This window comes from Coenobita brevimanus, chromosome 62 (assembly GCF_032717465.1).
Source record: "Coenobita brevimanus isolate Jiangsu-jjx chromosome 62, ASM3271746v2, whole genome shotgun sequence".
Lineage (NCBI taxonomy): Eukaryota > Metazoa > Arthropoda > Malacostraca > Decapoda > Coenobitidae > Coenobita > Coenobita brevimanus.
The window spans coordinates 6,224,691-6,247,097 of NC_137015.1; the positions used below are offsets into that span (position 1 = coordinate 6,224,691).

The 22,407-nt window shown below is 42.1% G+C and overlaps 1 protein-coding gene across 2 annotated transcripts in view; it reads left to right on the plus strand.

Moving 5' to 3' along the window:
• Positions 1–22,407, plus strand: part of tank (EI24 domain-containing protein tank) — a 75,525-nt gene that overhangs the window by 51,289 nt on the left and 1,829 nt on the right. Inside the window, exons 5-7 of one of the 2 annotated variants that reach the window (XM_080275713.1) lie at positions 12,624–12,760; positions 18,203–18,289; positions 22,063–22,137. In XM_080275713.1, the coding sequence (XP_080131839.1) occupies positions 12,624–12,760; positions 18,203–18,289; positions 22,063–22,137 (299 nt within the window). The remainder of the gene's footprint in view (positions 1–12,623; positions 12,761–18,202; positions 18,290–22,062; positions 22,138–22,407) is intronic. The other variant, XM_080275714.1, reaches the window with a different exon arrangement.

Below are 22,407 nucleotides of genomic sequence, written 5' to 3' on the forward strand. Positions count from 1 at the left end.
TATGGTTACCACCCAGCATAGTAAATGGTTTCCTGGTGCACAGGAAACCATTTGGCTTGTCATTCAGTGTAGAGTCACCCATAGGCAGAAGGAAGAGGAAAGAACGGAGGAAAGAAAGATGGAAGAGAGAGTATAAAGTGACCTGTTGGCAGAAGGATGAGGAAAGAATGAAGTAAAAAAAGACAGAAGAGGAAGGAAGGAGAGGAAAGGGCAAACACCCAAGAGCAGCACTACATTGAGTGAGTGGATGGTGAGCACCCTCACCTACCACATAGACCAAACAAATTTTTCATTACCAAATTGACCCACACTGGTAATGAAAAATACCAAATGGCAACCCTGGTGATGATTGTGCCAATGATTAATGAACACTCTTAGCGCATGATACTGTTTTGGCTCCAGTTTTACTGAATGCACATCTTAGATTGCACTAGGTTAGGTAGGTTATAATCATTGGGAGGTCCTGGGGGCGAATCCTCCCAGGTAGGTTTCAGCGGTTCCAGTTAGGCTTCCACTGCTATTAATGGTTTTAAATTGAATACATTTGAGTTTGTCTGGTGTGGTGACGTCATGTCCAGTCTACGGGATCAGCAATAAACACGTTATCGAAGGCATTCAGGCGGTTTTCTTTAATATCGCTAAGTAGGTATATTTCTTTTGTTCTCCAGTATTTATTTTTATTTTTTTTTATCGAAAATCAAATGTAAGTCATCTGAGGTGTACAGTAGTACTAAAATAATTTTCCTTGAGAATGTGTGTCTATAAGAAAACAACCCATATCCCTGTGTCACTTTCATTCATATGTAATGGTATTTTTTCCATCTTTATTGAATACTTTTTGAGTGATGAAGGTCATCAGGAACCTAACCCCCCTATTTCTCAACAATCTTATGGGAAAAATCAGTTTATTATTTGGCCAGTTTGTTATTCAACCATTTTTTATGGAATTCGTCCTTGTCAAATAGTTGGGGGGAGTTGTAATTAAGTGATTCTCAAGCATGATTTTATCATTTCACAACATTGATGTACTTCTTGTTTAATTTTTGCAACCACCAGGTGCTTTTACTCAGCTGAGGAAATACAATTGCCCAGGAGCTACAAGGTGATCATAATGGGGGATATGAATGGATGAGTAGGCACTGGTCCTGAGGATGACGTAATAGGTTGTTATGGAGTACCAGGAGAAAATGATAATGGGAAGCGACTAAAGGTTATGTGTCAGGAGAGGAAGTTGTGCATTTGTAATTTGTATTTCAAACACAAAGATGCACATTAATATATGTGGTATAGAGGGAACGGGGACCGTGTTGAAAGAAGCCTGATTGATTATGTGCTCGTAGAAAGGTCGATGATGGGAATGGTTGCTGATACAAGGGCCGTGAGAGGACGATGTGGAGGTCTGTCAGATCATATGATTGTGATGTGCAAGATCAAGCTGAGAGTAGTGAGGTGGATCAAGAGAGAGAGGAGCAGTCAGGGAGAAAGACTGAAAGTTGAGAAGCTGAGGATCAAAGAAATGGCAGATGATTGCAGGACCAAAGTAGAGGAGGAATTAGAATCAGTGAACTGGAATGAAATGCTTCTGGACAGCCTGTGGAGTGCATGTAAGGATTGCTTGGTTAGGAATGCTAAAGTGGTGTGTGGTGTGGCAAGAGTAACAACGAAGAAGAAAAGTTTGGTATGGTGGGATGAGGAGGTTAATAGAGCGGTGGAGGAAAAGAGAAAGAAGTGACTAAAGTGGTTACAGGATAGGGGTTCAGTTGAATTAAGAACTGAGTATGTTGAGAGCAAGAAGCATGTAAAGAGACTAGTGAAGAGGAAAAAGGAGGAGGTAAGTGATGATCTAGGAAGAAAAGTGAATGCAAACTACTCTGAAAATTGGAAGTTATTCTGGAAAGGTGCAGAAATGTAGAAGTGAAAATGGAAAGAAATGTGATGGTGTGAAGGATGCTGGTGGTAGATTATTAACCCATGGAGATGAAGTAAGTACCAGATGGAAAGAATATTTTGAAAGCCTGATGAATGGGAATAAAGAGAGCAGAGCAGCTGTAAACATGATTGGTTATGGGGGTGTGCAGAGAAGGAATGCAGTGCCAGGAGACGTGACACTCGCACAGGTGAAGAGTGCTGTGAAGCGGCTGAAAAATGGGAAAGCAGCTGGGGTTGATGAGGTGTATGCAGAGATGCTTAAGTGTAGTGGAGAGAGTGGAACGAAGTGCTTGCTGGAGATATGTAAGAAGCCATGGATAAGTGAAACTGTGCCTGCAGAGTGGAAAAAGGCTGTGATTGTACCCCTGTACAATAATAATGGCAAGCGAAGTGAGTGCAAGAATTATCGTGGCATAAGTTTATTGAGTGTGGTAGGGAAGGTATATGGAAGAATTATTATAGAGAATTTAAGAGAGATGTCAGAAGTCCTAGTGAGTGATGAACAGGGTGGCTTTAGGAGTGGCAGAGGATGTGTGAATCAAATATTTGCAGTGAGACATAGCAGAGAAGGTATGTGAGAAGGACCATAAGGTGTTTATGGCATTCATGGATCTGGGAAAAGCATACGACAAAGTAGACGGTGAGGGATTGTGGAAAGTTTTGCACATGTATGATGTAGATGGTAAGCTTCTAGGTGCTGTCAAGAGTTTTTATGATGGTAGTGAGGGATATGTATGACTCATTGGGTATCTAAGTGAATGGTTCACGATTGGTGTGGGCGTTTGACAAGGTTGTGTGATGTCCCCATGGTTATTCTGTATGTATATGGATGGGGTGATGAGAGAAGTAAAAACATGAGTAATGGAGAGAGGGATGGCATTGGTAATGAATGGTGATGAATGAAAACATCTCAGATTTGTTGTATGCTGATGATGCAGTGGTAGTTGCAAGTACCGGACAAGAACTTGGTAGGCTAGTGCAGAGTTTTGCTGATGTCTGTGAGCATCGTGCCTTGAGAGTAAATGTAGAAAAGAGTAAAGTGATGGTTACTGAGAGAGAAGGTGACTCCCAGTGTGATGTTACAGTGAATGGAGAGAGACTGGAATTGGTGAGAGAGTTCAAATACCTGGGTACAGTGATAGAAAAGAGAGGGAAATGTGCAAAAGAAGTTGAAAGTAGAGTGACACAAGGAAGAAAAGTAGCTGGTGCAATGAAGGCCTTGGTAAGAAACAGAGGCTTGAGTGTTGCAGCTGCATGAGACTTACATGAGGGAGTGTTAGTGGTAACTTTAACATATGGATGTGAGACTATGGCATGGCATGAAAATGAAAAGTCAAGAATGAGAGCACTGGAGATGGGACTACTGAGGAATGTATGTGGAGTACAGAGGGTGGATAGGATACAAAATAATGTGATTCGTGAAAGGTGTGGAGTGAGGAAGTCGGTGGACACCAGAATCAAAGAGAGTGTACTGAGATGGTATGTGTTAGGATGCGAAACAACCGAACTCACCGGCCTCACACTTCCAAGTGCGCGGACTCCGTCTGCATACCGTAAGACCCTTCCGATGATGTCACCACTTGGACCGTAACAAGTGCGTGCGCACACACACACACACTAACAGCAAGATGCACTAACACTTTCGTCCTCTCTTCTTAATTGGATGAAAGATCCCAAGGATGAAACTGAATGGATTATTGGCGTCCTATACACACTATGTATCCAATACATAGACTTTTGTTTAAGCACCATTAAGACTTAGTCTGTAACCACATACAGATATGTGGTATCCCTTGAAGTATTATAATCCTTCTAGTCCCCGCTGACTGCTGCACGCAGCCACTCATTCGAGGCACCTTTCTTAGTGAGACAATCAGCCAGTTGTTGTGATGTATCCACCCGAGACACTTCATCAGTCTCCCCTTGCTCCAACATGTCTTGTAATACAGCAATATCAATGTGCAATCTTCTGTCTTCTACACTCCTAGAGGAGTAAAGGGCGTCCACCAGACTTGTTATTCACGAAACACTTGATCTTGAAATCTCCACATCCAGAAACTTCATGCAATATGTTGGCAAGATATACAGCAGTTTCAGCACACTCAAGCAGTGCCAACGTTTCAGCAGATAAAGTCGATTTGACGACCCGCCTGATCTTTCTAGTCTACCAGAATAAGGGACATCACACCCCACTAGCATCTCGTAAGATCACAAAGCCTCCCTGAGACCCATTGCCTACAAGATTGGCAAAAGAGGCATCTGAAAAGCACTCTGTGTAACATTCATTGAGTGGCCCCATTCTTGGAATGTATAGCTTCATGTTGTCAGTCTTCACCCTTGCAATCACCTTGTTGAACCTGAGCAAATCTGCTACAGTAGCTCGGTTGCTAGTCATACTCAACTCACACACATCAAAGGCAATATCTGGTCGAGTATATGTGGCAGTCAAATTGAGCTGTCCAATTAATGCTCAGTACTCGGTTTTCTCAGACTCAGACAGCTCTCCTGATTTTACTGCTGCACGATGCCTGCTCAGCGTGACTGGTTTCAAAGACGAAGCGTACTGGAACTGGTCAAGCATTATGCTGCCATCGCTGTTGGAGACGACATTTAGACCAACGTATTTGAAAGCTTTTGATTCCGAACTGCCGATGAGGGATATTTGGCTCCAACTGTTTATCACTTGCTGCTCGAACTCACGTGTACCAGCCCAAAGGAAATCATCGACATAAATGCATATAATGCCTTCGATCTTGCCCCTATTACTCCAAGAGAACAGTGCTGAATCCAGTGATGACACTTTAGCTCTGAGACTCAACAACTGATCTTTAACGCGCAGGTACCAATGCCTAGCGGCATCACAAAGGCCGTAAACTGTTTTCTTTAGTCTCCACAGCTTACCGTTTGCATATTCAGGCAGAGGACTTAAATTAACAATTCGCTCAATGTCGTTACCTTGCAGATAAGCAGCTTTCACATCCATAGCGTGGCAATCCCATTGGTTGGTGGAGGCAAAAGAAAGTGCCAAACGCACAGCCTCTTTTGAGCATGTAGGAGAGTCTTTCTGGAGATCCACTGTGTCTTCCTCAAATCCTCTGGCGACTAAACGGGCTTTAAAAATCGGCTTCTCGTTTTTCATTTTTTCCGTCACAACCCATCGAACCGTTATGGCATCTTGCCCAACATCATCCACTTCCTCATACATGTCATTATTCTGCCAGTTTGTCATTTCTTTTTCCTTGGCGCATAATACACTACCTCCTCAGAGTTGAAAAGAACAAGCATCTCTGCTTCATCATCAACTATTTCTTATGTGCTGAAATCATTTTGCAGATCCACCCAATCAGTATTGCCATCAGAGTCCCTCTTCAAATTGTAGCAGTGTTTGTACTTTCCAGTGGCTTTTCCCGCCCAACTCACAATCCTTCCAGTCACCGACTCTCCAGTTTCTGAATGTATTCCCTTTATACACTGACCAACAGAAACCTTGGGAGGCTCCTTAACCGGAAGAGAAACTGTGGGAGGCTGATCATCCAGAATTGCACCATTTTCTGACTCATCATCCGGTGGATAGTCATTCAATACTTGCGAAGAATCGTCATTAGGCTTCTCTCGGACTACACTGTTCTTCTCATAACTACTGACTCTGTCTCCAACTGTAGTATTTCGTTTTGGAGCACGTGCTAAACGACACACATGCACTCACACGTAGACACCGCCGTGTCTCACCAGAATTTGTTTTCCATCTCTGCCTATTACGATTCCAGGACCATGCCATTCATGACTGTCATTTCTTTTGTAGAAGACCTCATCTCCATTTTGGATGTCGTTTAAGTCACTCGAACGTATGTTGTGCCGCAGTGCCCTAGCCAAACGTTCACCCGATTCAGTCTTTATAAACTCTTGCCTTGCTAAATGAAGAGCGTTCAAATTGTCCCTCACAATTTTTGATGGTGATGTAGGTTCCAAGGCTGGAGGATCATTTGCATACACATTAGGCAGGCCAGGGTTTTGATAAAAAACAAGTTGGTTAGGAGAAAAACCTGCATAGTTGGTGAGAGCATTTCTTGCCGATACTGTCCAAGCCAAGGCCATATCCAAGTCACACTGGGTGTTAGCCATTATCTTCCTAACAGTGTCACCTATGACTGCATTTTGATGCTCACATACTCCGTTGCTCCATGGACTCTGCAGACGTCATCATGATCTTGATATTAAAGGCCTCTCCCAATGCTTGTATTTCAGCATTGTTGAATTCACACCCATTATCTGTGAGAATTTTTCCAGGTGCGCCAAACAGAACAATCCAGCTCCGAAATACTCCTTTGATAATGGTGGTCGCACATTTGTCCGCAATTACTATCGCGGTGCAGTACTTGGTCGCCAAATCAACAAGGACTAAGAAATAATGCCTTCCCCAAGCATTCAAATCCATAGCTATGGCTTTGTTAAACTTAGATGCCATGGGCAAACTGACTACAGGCCGAGGCTTAGCTCTCTTGTGCCTACAACAGACTGTACATGCATCAGATACATCCCTGATAGCTTGCTCCAGTTCTGAACTTTCAATTCCAGCATCTGTAATAAGTCTGATTAGTTTAGCCGACGGGTGTCCAAATTGCCTGTGAAGCTTCGAAGCCGTTTTGTCTACATCACCCCAAAGAGATGCCAGTGCGATTGTTTCACAAAACTCTCGACCTAGTCACAAAGAAATTGGAAGCAAGTAATGGCCTGAAGATGAGGACTTCAAATTAACGATAGTTCCACAAATTTTGACCTGGTCACTCTCAGAATTAATCACCATTTTTGCTTTTTTCATGGAACTTTTGCTCAGCAGCAAGGGAATATTGCAGCTCACCACATCAGTCACAATGGTTGCACACATATTTCCAATGTAGCAGGGCAGAGCAACACGTTTGAGGGAAGAAGCGAAAGTAAACGTTGAGGATGACTTTTCTTTTATTATAGCGTCACGTTCGTAATCACTGAGCTCACTTAGATAGCAATTGATCCATTCAACCCCACATACAGTTGTAGAACACCTTGCATCTAGAACACCACATCCCTTAGATTCTTCTACTAGCATCTGTAATTTACCTCTACTAGCTGTATCATCTGCATAGCCCATAAATAATGACAGATGCACTGTTTCATAATTTTCTTCTCAACTGCCTTTATTTTCGTATGCATCTGGACAGTCACGTGCCCAATGAAATCGAGAATCACATACTAAACACTTCGACACCTTACCATCAGGCCCGAGGGAGTTCTGCCTTGTGCCGGTGGATGAGCGTTGGGAAATTCTAGCAGATACAGTTGAACGGCCATCACCATGACCTCGATCACGTACTGCACCACCCCGAAACTTTGTCCTTCCTCATCGAGTATTCCTAACGTAAAACATTTCCTCATCCCCGACTTCATCACTCCAAAAAACTGGTTCACTCTTCATCTTATTGGTAGACACCGATGCATCGTTCTGCCCACAAATTTCCCTAGCGAAAATACGATTCAGGGCAGATTTCATATTTTCATAAGTTACCTCAGTTATCGCAGACATCGCTAGTTATTGCTCACTATCTGAAAGTTTGCATGAAGCCAGCAGCATAAAAGCCATCACAGAATTAGGTAGTTGCATGTCCTGCTTCGTAAATTTAAAATAAACATGCTCGAATTCTGCCACGACTTACGAATGTTCATATCACCAGGTCTTCTGAAGTTGTACAATTCATGAAAAGCTGCAAACTGCCGACGTCCTTTGTCCACGAGAAATAAACCATCTAGTTTGTTCAACAAGGTCTGAACACCATTATCATCTTTCAGATCAGCAGCGTCAATTTCTGAAGACGCCACCCTCGCTCTTCCTGACAATGAAAGGTGAATGGCTAGAGCTTGCTTCTTTTTCGGTAAGTCTGTCAGTTCGCACAATATGTCGATGTCCTTCTTCCAACTCTTATAGTCAGAATCATTTTCAAGTTTTGGAGGCTACTTAGTTGAACAAGACGCCATTATGCTCTAACCACGCTCTGCTACCAGTGTTAGGATGCGAAGCAACTGAACTCACCAGCCTCACACTTCCAAGTGCGCGGGCTCTGTCTGCATACTGTAAGACCCTTCCGATGACATCACCACTCGGACCGTAACAAGTGTGTGCGCACACACACACACTAACAGCAATATGCACTAACAGTATGGTCATGCGGAGAGAATAGATAACAGTAGAGTGGTGAAGAAGGTATATCTGAGTGAATTTGAAGGAGGGAGGAGGTGAGGTAGGCCAACGAGAAGGTGGAGAGATATGGTGGATGAGCGTGTGAGGAAGTTAGGTTTGGAAGTCGGTGAGGCTAGGGAACTGACAAGAGATTGAGCTGGCTGGATGAATGTTGTGAGGAGCAATGCATGATCAGGGATTTTGGCACCCCTTTTAACGTGGCAGCACCCAGATTGACTCAATTGGGTAAGTTTATGTGAAGCTACGGAATGTGGTGAATGTTTTTGACGGATCCGATAGAGCCTGGATTCCGGGGGCTTGAATGGTGAGTGAATGGAATCATGGCCCATTGGATTTGGCAAATTTGGGCTGTCTGTGCATTGCTACTCCTCACCCTGCCCTTGGGTGAGAAAGGAGGTGCAGATGATGATGATGATGATTATGGAAATAGAATGGGACTGGATGGGTTGGAGACAGCCATTCAGTATAAGATACCCTTCTTCAGCTGAATTAAGTTGTATGGAGGTAGCAGAATACAGTGAGACCTCACTATAACAGACTGATTGGGGCCCAAACCATTCCAAAAAATGTGAAATTCCAATAAAAGCGACATCCGAACTTCCCCCTTCTAACCTGGACTTTTTCCAATATATAGGAATTTAGTATGGTAGCTCCTTAAGTCCAATAAAAGTGAGTTCTGGTCTATTGAAGTCCTTTATATCGAGGTTTTACTGTATACAGAATGTACCGTGCTTCGTGGGATATAAGACGCACTTTTTAGTTTCAAAATTACCTTCAATTATCCCCATGCTTCCTGGAGGCCAGACTAGACAGGTTCGCTTGGCTCCATTTAGAAGAATCTCTTATACAGATGATCATCTCACTGCTTGGCAGTCATAAATATATTCTAGAGTATAAAGACCTTTGATTTATTGTAATGTAAAAAGTAACATTCACTTCTGTATATACTCAGATTTTACGATACATTCACTTCTTTTTATACTCAGATTTTACGATTAGAAACACCTAAGTTCAAATACAGAACACTCAGAGTTTGTTTTGGCCATGTGATGGTCTTGGGGTAGTAGTAGTAGTAGTAGTAGTAGTTCCCTAGGCAGTCTGGCCGAACAGCCCCGAGTCCCTTAGGAAGCCCATGGCTGAGACCGGGCTTTCCCACAGAGCGCTCAAAGAGTGTATGTTGTGTTGTTGGCATAGGTGATTGTGTGCAATGCAGTCTTCCATAATGTGCTTAATACCATGGGGTGCTGTGTTGCATCCTGGACAGGCATCAGCGATGGAGTCATCCAGCCTCTTCTGGTAACTTAAGAGGGCTGGATGGTGCCCACATCTCAGCCTGGCCAGGTGGACCCTGTCCTCACGAGGAAGATAGGATTCAGAAGGGTGGATGTCAGGAGGCCGTGCATGCAGCTGTGTGTTGTCTTTACGTGACTGAATGGAGCGGCGAGTGATCTGAGTGTGGATATGCTTCTGGAAGCTGGTCTGAGGGGGGAGAGATGACAGTATTTATGTATGGTATCGTGTGCTGGGTGTTGTTTTGATGTTCCTTGGTGTGGGTGGATGTGCTGCCATGTACTGTAGTGGATGTTGTGGGTTTGTGGAGGCTGCAGCAAGAAACTGGGTGCCTCTCATGTCTAGGTGATCCTTGACCTTGAGGACTTTGGTTTCTTGATGTAGATGGTCTGTGGGTGTAGTAGCTGTGCAGCCTGTGATTATTTTTAGGGCCTTGTTCTGTATGGTCTGTAGAGTGTTGTAGTGTGTTTTGGTCAGGTTAGAAGCCCAGGCAGGGCTTGCATAATTCATCACTGAACGTATGTATTGTTTGTATACTGTGGTGGTGGTTTCTTTGTTGTGTCCGAATGTTGTATGGGCAAGTGACCTCAAAGCATTAAGTCTATCTATCTATCTATCTATAGCCCGACGCCCTAATCCCGCAAAGGGTGGCCGCAGACAAAATGCCTCCAAGTCACTCTGTCACCCACCATTTGACTACCCTCCCCCCAACTCACCCCCCCCCTCCCTCATATACCTCTCAACTCCATCCCTCCACCTCATCCTCGGTCTACCCCTCCCTCTCCCTCCCTCCACCTCACCTGCATACACCCTCTTAGTCAGTCTTTCATTCTTCATTCTCTCCACATGTCCAAACCACCTCAGTGTAATGCCATCTTGGTGTTATTTTATTTTTAATGTTTGTGGTGTGTTGTTTGAATTACATTGATGTATTGTATGTTACACCAAGGATTTTGTGTGTGTGTGTGTGTGTGTGTGTGTGTGTGTGTGTGGTAGTGGAGTGTTGTTTATGGTGAAGTGTGGGATGTGACTATGTTCTGCTATCCAGTTTGTGAGAAGAGTACCTGTAGATTTGGCTGGGGCTATTTTGAGCCTGTTTGTGGTGAACCATTCGTGTAGTGTGTTGAGGTAAGGTTGAATGATGTGTGCAGTTGTGTTTGAGTTTAGGTGTGTACATGTAAGTGTTATATCATCTGCATTGGAAGCTATGTGTATCTGTGGGGTGTGGGTATGTTGTGCATGTATAGATTAAAGAGTGTAGGGGACAAAACAGATTCTTGGGGGATGCCGTTTGTGAAGTTTCTGATGTTAGAAGACTGACTGGCAAATGTTATGTGTGCACATCTGCCTGCTAAGTAGTTTGCCAGCTATCTTTTTGTGTTATTGTGCATGTTTGTGTTGAGTATTTTGTTTGTGAGGTTGTGGCGGGGGATGGCATCAAAAGCTTTGCTAATGTCTAGTACTCTAGTGTGACTAGGAGTGTTCTGTGTGGTGGCCTAGCTGAATTCATGCCATCGAAAATTCTGTGTAAGGTCTTTAAGAAGGGTGTTTGTGGAGTGTAGTGGCCTGAAGCCATGTTGTGACTGGGCTAGGGGAATGTGAGGTGTGACTAGTTGTAGCTATCTGTCTATAATTTTATTTATCTGCTTCTCTATCTGATATTCACCTAGACATTTTCAGTGCAGAATTATGTTCTGTTATTTGAAAATGGGCCTGCATTTTTCTTGCACAATCCTTAGAGCTGCCACTTAACATACAGTGGTGTAGCAACTGGGGGACAGCAGTGTTATGAAGGCATAACAATGGATGTTTAAATGTTTTCACTAAATTCAGTATGTTTTGAGGTGAATGACTGTTTTTAGTAAATTGTGAACAGTTAAGAATGCTTTGTTAATTTTTGATGTTGAGGCAAATGGCACTGTCAGTGATGGAGTGATATTAAGAAGATGGTAGAGACAGGTGTATGCTTTGTTCCCGAAAACCTTGCCATATCGAACTTCAGTTGTAAAACATTTTAATTTGCTTTTGTTAAGTGTGTATATAAAAGTGGTACATTTATTACTATTAATATTATTGTGGAGGTATTCAGAGGTTAGGGAGAGTGCATCATTAGTGATGGCAACAAAGTCATGTTCAGGAGCATTGTGCTGAGCAGAAAAGACTCGTATTTCATTTGGTTTGTTTAAGGATATTTTTTTCAGTTTAGGAAGTGAATGTGTTGTGTGTAGGTAATGAGACATCAGGAGCATGTTACAGTAGTCTCACATCACACTGAGTCGAGATCGAATGTGGGAATATACCATAACACCGGAAGTGTGGGACACGAATCTGACTAGTGTGGGATACTTTTAGGGTAAATAAAATGCAGTAAACATTCCTTGTAATTGATTTTTAAAAATCTTTTTGTGTTGTCTGTGATTGCAATATACAGTACATGCTGGCATTTGAAAACATGCAGGCATTTGATTTGGAGATAAATTGTATTCCTGCATTTAATGGCCTATGTATTTTCTTAAATGAATGAAAGAACGGGTTTTATTGAGTATTGTTGTTTTAATCTCATTTCACGAAAAAAATACTTATGTCTATATACTGATACATATTTATTGTACTTTAATGGAGATGAACGTTTTCTTAAATTATTGTACAAAGGGAGTCGGACAGTTCGGACTTCATAAACACAGTGTTACGATGGCATCTGGTTACAAAGTAACTTTTTGTAAGGAAGGGGTTGTTTGTCTGTTTTCTTGTTTTGTACCCCCCTTTTACATAAAAATAAAGAAACCAAAGACATATACTATATGGACTTCATAAAGTGGTAAGAAGGTGTCATGGAACAAAGTAACACTTTGAGAGGAAAGGGTTGTTTGTTTGTTTTCATCTTGTACCCTTCTTCATATAAAAACAAAGGAACCAAAGACAGATATACAGTACTGAATAGAGATTCTGAAAGGTGAGTGTGTATTTGAGTGAAAAATACTCATATCAGGCAACCTTTCTGTAGTGATGGTCAAGGCATGCTTTTTTTCTCAGAACTGCCCTTCCAGAATTAGGGTGCGTCTTTCACACTGCAGTGTTTTATATGCCGCAAAATACGGTACAGCAGCTGTGTGGAGACAATAGTTTGATCATATTTTATTTTTATTTGTAATTTCAGCTTTCCTCCTTTCAGTCCAATCTAGTGACATTGGTGCCGTTGGTGGGTGTGGGCAAGCTGCTTGGCTTGATTCACTTGTCAATGCTGAATGCCCTCTACGCCTTTGAGTACCGTTGGTTCAACATGGGCTGGCAGCTGGACAAGAGGCTCAGGTTAGTGGTTAATTAACTGTGCCAGAGAAGGGCATCTTCAGTTTGCAGTCCACGAAGTTCATGCTTCTGATGAACTTGAGGCAGCAACTATGATTATTACTAGCCTGGAGATGCCTTTTTTAATTTATCATGCCATTTTCTGACAATTTAATTCGGCCCAGGACATATACTTCAAACTGCAGCAGTTAGACATAGCATTAATAAACACCTTCATTATGATAGACATAGCATTAATAAACACCTTCATTATGATAGACATAGCATTAATAAACACCTTCAATATGAAAGGCCTTTCCTTAGCTGAATAAAATTATCTTATAGCAGCTATAAAGGACCTTACCCATATTCAAGGGGCTAAAGAACTTTGGGAATGGGAAGTATTTTTAGAGTACACTGGCTAATTTTAAAATGAAGAACTCTTCATAGAACTGAATTATCATCATTTGTAGTGTTGTTTGGTGGTATTCTTTAATTTTAATAGTCACTCAGGTTTGGTTGTGAAGTGTTTGGTAGCTGTATAAGTAACAAATAAAGACAAGTGATGAAATACACAGCTTAAGGTAAAAAAAATTGTTTGGTCTAGTGTAGTAAGTTTGTTTTCACCTGACAACTGAGCCACTCTCACAGATTGAATACATGTACTTAGTCATGGTTGGATGTAATTGGATGAACCCTAGTTATGTGGCAGGCATGTGTCCTTGATTGCTGGTCAGATCATCTCTCCTTTCAGCTGAGCTTAAAAGAGTTAGGGATCTTCTTCAGGCCAGAACAGTATAACTTGCTATATTGTCACCCCACTATGAGTGTGGGTTTGGTTATTCGTAGATTAATGAGCCAACTGAAAATATGCCCATTCAAAGTGTAATTGGAATGGTTTAACTGGTTTATTATGCAGTCTCAAAATATACTTGGAAGTGGATTCTAACCTGAAGATGTTTTCGGTCACTGCAAAGGGCTTTTAGACAATTTCGTAGTTAAATTATGACTGTAGGAGTCATTTAGGGGGCGCTGATTGTTTGCAGATTATCATTATTCGCAGGCAAAAGTGTAACATACTCCCCATGAATGTGGATGATTGACTAGTTTATCTAGTAATTGGAAGTCTTTAATATGGGGAAGTGAATTCCCTGAGCTAGACCTTGATAGATCATGTAGCCTTGCTAGGTGACGGGAGAGCGTTACCTCGCCCAGCAGGGCAGCTTTGCAGGCTATGAACTCTCGACCCTTTGGTTTCAAGTCAGGCGCTCTACCACTGAGCCACCCTGCCCCCTTATCTTTAGTTAACAGTCACCATTTTGAGTGGTAACCCTGCATTATGCAAATTGGTTTAAAACTCCAAGAGTTGGCTGATGGCTTCTCCTTTGTTTTTCCTGTTATGCTACCAGGAGTGTGGGCAAGTCATCTGCCCTGATGTGTTTGACTGTTTAAGTTTAGCCTTAGAGCCGTATATTTTGATGGGGTAGCACAGAACTGGCAGTACATTTTTTCCAGTTTTTTTTTTTTTTTTTATTAATCCTTTCAGTACAGTGACATCATTCACATTTTATTCTTTAGGTGGGGGCTCCCATCATCCACTTATGCAATGTAGGGATGGATGCCTTATGGTCTCTACACTGAGTGACAAGCCAAATGGTTTCCTGTACCCAGGAAACCATTTACTATGCTGGGTGGTAACCGTATAACCAGGGTTTTTGGCTGGGTTAAGTGTCCCCCAGATTCCTGTGTCAAATACTTTATCATGGCAGATGTTTCAGAGAGCCTTGGGAGGCCCAGTACCTGCCCAGGGCCGCAACCAGATGAGCAGATTCGCATGGCCGTGTGGAATGTGAGAGGTTTGAATGAAGAGAGCAAGAGGGTGGAAGTGGTGAATGTGTTTAAGAGTGCGAGATATGCCATGATGGCATTGTGTGAAACAAAGATGAGAGGCTGTGAAATGGAGGAGTGGGAGGGTGTGAAATGTGTAAGATCGGGCATGAATTGGCGACGAAGATGCAAAGGAGGAGTTGCTTTATTGATGAATGGGGTGTGGCAGAGTGCAATGAGAGATTATAAACGTGTCAACTCGAGATGTATGTATGTCAAGTTCAAGTTCGAGAAGGTGAAAGTGGCAGTGATTGTAGCACATGCATCTTGTGATGACTGAAGTGAGAAAGAGAAATACAGGTTTTGAGATGAGCTGGATGAAGTAGTGGGAAAAATGCCCAGGAGCTATAAAGTGATTGTAATGGGTGATATGAATGGAAGGATAGGCATTGGTCCTGAGAATGACATAATGGGTTGTAATAGAGAATCAGGAGAGAATGATAATGGGAAGTGACTGAAGGATATGTCAGGAAAGGAGGTTGTGCATTTGTAACTCATATTTCAAACACAAGAATGCACATAAATATACATGGTACGGGGATCATGTTAAAAGGAACCTGATTACGTGCTCATAGAGAGATTGATGCTGGGAATGGTTGCTGATTTGAGGGCTGTGAGAGGACGATGTGGAGGTATGTCAGATCATATGATTCTGGTATGCAAAAGAGGAGTGAGGTGGACAAGGAGAGAGAGAGGATCAGTCAGGGAGAAAGACTGAAAGTCCGAGGATCAAAGCAATGGCAGATAAATACAGGACCAAAGTAGGGGAGGAGTTGGAATCAGTGAATTGGATTGAAATGGATCTGGACAGCCTGTGGAATGCACATAGGGAATGCTTAGTTAGCATTGCTAAAGCAGTGTGTGGTGTCGCAAGAGTAACAACAAAGAAGAAAGGTACAGCATGGTGGAATGAAGAGGTTAAGAGAGCAGTGGAGGAAAAGAGGAAGAATTGGCTAGAGTGGTTACATGACAGGGGTTCGGTTGAAATAAAAACTGAATGTATTAAGAGCAAGAAGCATGTAAAGAGACAAGTGAAGAGGAAGAAGAAGGTAAATGATGATCTAGGAAGAAAAATGAATGCAAATTACTGTACTTTGAAAATAGGAAGTTATTCTGGAAGGACGTGCGGAAATGTATAAGTGACAACAGAAAGAAATATGAGAGTGTGAAGGATGTAAGTGGTAGATTATTAACCCATAGGGATAAAGTAAGGACCAATGGAAAGAATATTTTGAAAGTCTGATGAATGGGAATAAAGAGAGCAGAGCGGCTGTAAACATGATTAGTTTTGAGGGTGTGCAGAGAAGGCATGCAGTGCTAGGAAACGTGACACTCGCACAAGTGAAGAATGCCATGTAGCGACTGAAAAACAGGAAAGCAGCTAGGGTTGATGAGGTGTATGCAGAGATGATTAAGTGTATTAGAGAGAGTAGAATGAAGTGCTTGTTGGAGATATGTAAGATGGCATGGATGAGTGAAACTGTGCCAGCAGTGTAGAAAAAGGCTGTGTTTGTATCCCTGTACAAAAATAGAGGTGAGCAAAGTGAGTGCAAGAATTATCATGGCATAAGTTTATTGTGTGTTGTAGGGAAGGTATGTGGAAGAATTATTATAGAGAAAGTAAGAGAGATATCAGAAGTCCTAGTGAGTGACGAACAGGATGGCTTTAGGAGTGGCAGAGGATGTGTGGATCAAATATTTGCAGTGAGACAGATAGTGGAGAAGGCTTGTGAGAAGGACTATAAGGTGTTTATGGCATTCATGGCTCTGGAAAAAGCATACGACAAAGTAGACAGAGAAGAATTGTGGAAGGGTTTGTGCATGTACAATGTAGATGGTAAGCTGCTAGTTGCTGTTAGGAGTTTTTATGATGGTGGTGAGGCATGCGTAAGGATAAATTGGCATCTAAGTGAATGGTTCACAATCAGTGTGGGTGTGCGACAAGGTTGCATGATGTTCCCATGGTTGTTCACTATATATATGGATGGAGTGATGAGAGAAGTGAAAACATGAGTAATGGAGAGAGGGATGGTGTTGTTAATAAATGGTGAGGGATGGAATATCTCAGATTTGTTGTATGCTGATGATGCAGTGGTAGTTGCAAATACCGGACAAGAATTTGGTAGGCTAGTGCCAATTTTTTCTGATGTCTGTGAGTGTCGTACCATGAGAGTAAATGTAGAAAGGAGTAAAGTGATGGTAATCGAGAGAGAAGGCGACTCCAAGTGTGATGTTATAGTGAATGGAGAGAGAGAGAGACTGGAATTGGTGAGAGAGTTCAAATACCTGGGTACAGTGGTAGAAAAGAGGAAAATGTGCAAAAGAAGTTGAAAGTAGAGTGATACAAGGAAGGAAAGTAGCTGGTGGTATTAAGACCTTGATAAGAAACCTAAGCTTGAGTGTTGCAGCAGTGCAAAGCTTACTTGAAGGAGTGTTAGTCTCACATGTGGATATGAGGCTATGGTGTGGCATGAAAATGAAGAGTCAGGAGTGAGAGCAGTGGAGATGGGACTGCTAAGGAATGTACGTGGAGTAGAGAGAGTGGATAGGATATGAAATAATGTGATTTGTGAAAGATGCAGAGTGAGGAAGGCTGTGGACACCAGAATCAAAGCGAGTTCACTGAGTTGATATGGTCATGTGGAGCGAATGGATAACAATAGAATGGTGAAAAAGGTATATCTGAGTGAATTTGAAGGAGGGAGGAGGTGAGGTAGGCCAAGGAGAAGTTGGAGGGATATGGTGGATGAATGTGTTAGGAAGAGAGGTATGGAAGTCGGTGAAGCTAGGGGAGTGACAAGAGATCGAGCTGACTGGATGAATGTTGTGAGAAGAAGTGCATGATCAGGGATTTGGCACCCCATGTTAACATGACAGCATTGGGTTTGACTCAATCGGATACGTTTATGTGAAGCTGTAGAATGTGGTGAATGTTTTTGTCATATCAGATAGAGCCAGGATTCTGAGGGCTCTAATGATGAGTGAATGGAAGTGCGGCCCATTGGGTTATGCAAACTTGGGCTGTCTGGATGTTTCTACTCCTCACCTTACCCTAGGGTGGGAAAGGAGGTCCGGATGATGATGATTATGATATGATCATGTAATTGCACTTGGCATTGGAAATTGGAGAGGTTTGTGATAATTAAACTTCCATCACAAGAGATCCCCTCTAAGCTGAATAAAATCATCTCCAATTTGTGTAGAGAAACTAAACAAAGTCACGAGTTATGGATTATTTTGAAGGCGATACTTTGCATTGCCTCATGATAGTACGGTGGTGAACCTCTTCATCATGATTATGTATATTTGCTCTCGAGACAATTAGACCTATGTTCAGCTTTTGGGAGATAATTTCTAGAAAAGAGGTATAATGAAGACTATGTCTAACCCATCATTTTGAAAAGTCTTTCTTTAGGAAAATATGGTAATCTGATGATAGCGTAAGTGAAAAAAAAAAAAAAAATCATCATAGGATTAAAGGGGTTAATTAGTGGTGAGTATTACAAAGAACTAAATTGCTGTTGGAAGAACAGTGCTTTCCTCTTAGTAATCTCTATATGGTTTGACTCTGTGTTGCAGTTTTGTTGAGGAGAATTGGCCATACTTTTTGGGTTTTGGCTTCCCACTTGCTTTCTTCAGCATGTTTTCCTCCAATATCTACTTCAGGTGAGTTGGTCATGTGTGCATTTGTGGAGATTAAGAAATATTTATTAGCAGTAGTTTACAATCCACTCCCCTGATATAGTGCTGCCTTTAGATGGCTTTACACAGAATGATAAGTCAAAATGTTTCTTTTAGCCTAGGTTACCATATATTACATTGGGTGTTAACTACTAAAAGGTTGTTTAGTGAGTTAAGGTTCACTGACCAGATCATAGTCCTGAGTGCCTACAATCCTGATTGGGCATTAAAGGATTGGATGATAAATAGAAAAACTGAATTGTACTTGCAGTATATGACTTTAATAGAATAAGTGCTGGCATCTAAACATTATATACGGACAGTACATTATATGGCCTCATTCATTCTTGAACTGAAAAATATATTCTGAATTAGCTACCTCATCTGCCTTCTACTAGGTAGTTTGAGCATTTCTAAATGATCAGTTGTCTTCCTCCTAAGGTCCTTTAGTTGTTGAAATTTTTACCATTCATTTCCTGGATGCTGTGTGTATGCATGTATATATACTGTATGTTACATATGTATGTATGTATGGTTGTGGTAGGTGGGAGCACTCACCATCCACTTACTTGATGTAGTGCTGCTTTGGGTGTCTGTCCTTTCCTCTCTTCCATCCTTCCTCTTCTGCCCTTCTCTCCTTTATTCTTTCCTCTTCCTTCTGCTTACGAGTGACTTTACGCTTCCTCTTCTGTCCTCCTTTTCTTCATTCTTTCCTCTTTCTTCTGCTTATGGGTGACTGTACACTGAGTGACTATCCAAGGGGTGGTTGGAGTTTATTGCTCACGTAATGCCATTCAGAGATGAGTGAGGCTTGTCACTCTTATATTAAATGTCAGGGCCAACTTGCCTAACCCCAGGCTGGGGCAACATAATATTAGATGATGGATGGATGTATGTATGTGGTGCCACCTAAAGCAAGAGTACAGGTTCCAGTTGGATATTTTGAGATACTAGAGTTTATTTTATGTGTTGGGGAAGGGCATTCTCATGTGTGCAAAATCTGTCTCATGGTGTGTATATGTGAGCTAAGTTATATTGGAAGAATGGGAATTAAGTCTGAAAAGTATCAGCCCATACAGCTACAGATTTCTTTTGTAATATAGTCTCATATGCAGAGGTTCTGGGCCCAACATCCTTTGTGAAGACAAAAAAGTGCAAAGCCAGGAATCACCACTAAGCCCCTCCCATCACCCCTAAAGTACTGTATATCCCCTTATTATATGTACAGTAAGTCCTCATTACACGGCAGTGTTGTGTTCATTGTTATGTTCCAAAATATCAAAACTTCACATTTGGTGTTGTCAGTTGTGTGAATTGTCAAATCAGCATTATAGGTACAGTATCAATGAAGTTTTAATGTGCAGTGTTTCTTTACTTTACTGTAGAATTAAGGTGGTAGGTGGTGGTGGCTATCATCCACTCACTTGATATAGTGGTGCCTACTTCTTCCTTCACCTTTATCATTGTGTGTGTGTCAGCTCCCCCTCACTTCCTACTGCTTTCTTTCTTTCCTGTCACTTTTACTAGTCTTCCCACTTCTGGTGGCTGTGTACTGAGTGACCAGCCTCTTGATTTCCTGCAACCCAGGAAACCATTTACAATGCTGGGTGGAGAGAGACAAATGTGGCATCCATCCAGGAACCAAACCTCCACACTTTTCCCCACACTGTTGCGGGGCACTGACAGGTGCAAGGGAACACCAGTTCATTACGGGACGAGCCTATGGGGACGATTGCTTGCTCGCGGTTGATAGATCTGCTTGTCCAGACAGACCAGGGTTAATGAATAGTTAGCAACAATTGAGGAATGAAGAATTAAACAAAAACATGAAACGTTTCTTGTAAGGAGCATTACTGTATTTATTGAGTGTATAATTAACAACATTAGAAGACTATTGAGGCAGTGACAGAGTCAATTGAGAGATGGCCTGCAGTCCTAATGGACCCAGGTTCAAATCCTGGCTGGGGCAGGGAACAGTTTAAGGATTTGAATTTCATAAAAACAGACATTTCTGATCTACAGGATGACCGGCCGACATGTCATAAAAGCACCCCCACTAGTACCATTACACCGGTCCTGTATGAGACAGCCCTAGCATGTATTCACTGTGGATGGTGGGTGTTAGTGCTGAAGTGGTGACATTTGGAGATGTAGGAGGGCTACTGGAACTTGAGGATAGACCCTGAAGCCTTTTCCCAGAGCTGCACATGGGGGGTGGGGGGGGGGAGGCATAAACAAAACAGCAGAAGGAAGACAATAAGCTAGAACCATTACTGTAATTACAGTATTTGGTACTGGATATTGGACTTGTTGGAGCCTTATCTCTGCACCATGTCTGCAACTGACATAATTCAAGGGATGGTTGGGGTATGTTGCTCATATACAAGGTCTGTCCTGAAAGAAAATGAACTTCTCAGAAAAAAAGGATGTGGCTTTACTTACAACTTAATCAAACTTGTCTCCTTCAAAATACAGTACTCCCCTCCACTGTTCATACAGCGTTCCCAACATTTTTTTCCAGTTCTGGAATGCGTTTCCAGGGGTGGTGGGAAGTTCTTGTAGCAAAGTTTCTTCTGTCTCCTCTATTGTTTGAAATCGGTGACCATTCAGGGTGGATTTCAACTTGGGGTCCACAGGGGCCAAATCTGGAGAGCAGGGCAGCTGGGGGACGATAGTAGTCTTGCGCTTTGCCAAAAAGTCACAGATAAGGAATGACGCGTGAGGAGGTGCATTGCCATGGTGCAGCGTCTGGGTTTTGTTTGTCCATGCCTTAGGCCTTTTCCTCCACACTGCCTCCCTCAGGAGCATGAGAACCTCCAAGTACAGCTCTTTATTGACTATCTAAGTAAGTGGAACAAACTCATGATGAACGATGCCCTTCCAGTAAAAAGACAAACAACATCACCTTCCCACTTGAGCGACTCTGATTTGCCTTCTTTGGTAATGGTAATGATGTTCCAACCAACTGTGACAACTGCCTTTTTGTTTCATCATCATAGCCATACACCTATGTTTCATCACCTGTTATGACATTTTTCAGAAAATTTTCATCAGATTCGAACATTCAAGCATTTCCTGACTGATTATGACACGGTTCTCTTTTTATTCATTTATCAGTAGACAGAGCGAATTTTGCAGTAGCACGATGCACAGTTTTTCAGTTCAGATCATGTGGTACAAACTTCTTTGGAAACTTCGTGGACAGTCATGTGATGATTTTCATGGATCATGGTGTGCACTCTCTCGACATGTTTGTTGTCTGTTGACATGGGAGGCCATCTAGGTTTGGGATTGTCTTCAGTGGATGTTCTTCCCGATTTGAACTGCTGGAACCACTTGTAACATTGGTTACAACTCAAACTATCCTCCCCATAAGCTTGTTGCAACATTTGAAAAGCCTCCTTAAAAGTTTTTCCCAGTTTGAAACAAAATTTCATGCACATACATTGCTCTTCAAGATCCTTCATCGTTCAACTTGCAACAAATCACCAAGTGCACTAAACAATAGTGTTAGACTAAAACTCAAAGTTGCCACTACACAGCACTCCTGTCATGAGCATGCTGTGCTGGGTTGTTGGGAGTGCTGTTTTCAAAGTTCGGTTTCTTTCTGGACAGACCTTGTAATTATGCTCAGGGAAATGGGACTTGTCATTCTCGCCTTAACTCCATCACTTTGATTAAAAAAAAGGGGGGGATGGGAACATGCTCTGAAATTCCTCACTGGAATGAGGTGAATGAGAATGTTGTTTTTCTTGCAGTGGTTGTTCATTTGCTCTCCTCTTCCCTGTGTTCATCATCAGTGCCAACGAAGCTGAACCTGTCCTCAACAGTAGGTGAGTGGGTGGATGTGTAAAGTAAGCTTTTCCTCCTACCATTGTAGCATAAATCAGGGATGGTCTTATATATAAACTCTCTTAAGCTTAAAGAGCACTTGTAGTATACATGCATATACATATTTTTCTTTGCTCATACAGCAACAAAACATTTCACAGTTAAATTAGAGACATGACAGATTGACAAGCATGGTATTTGAGTAGCATACCAAAGATGGAGCGAGGGGAAGAGATAGACAGGGAACTAGATTGAGAGATGAAATTTGATGC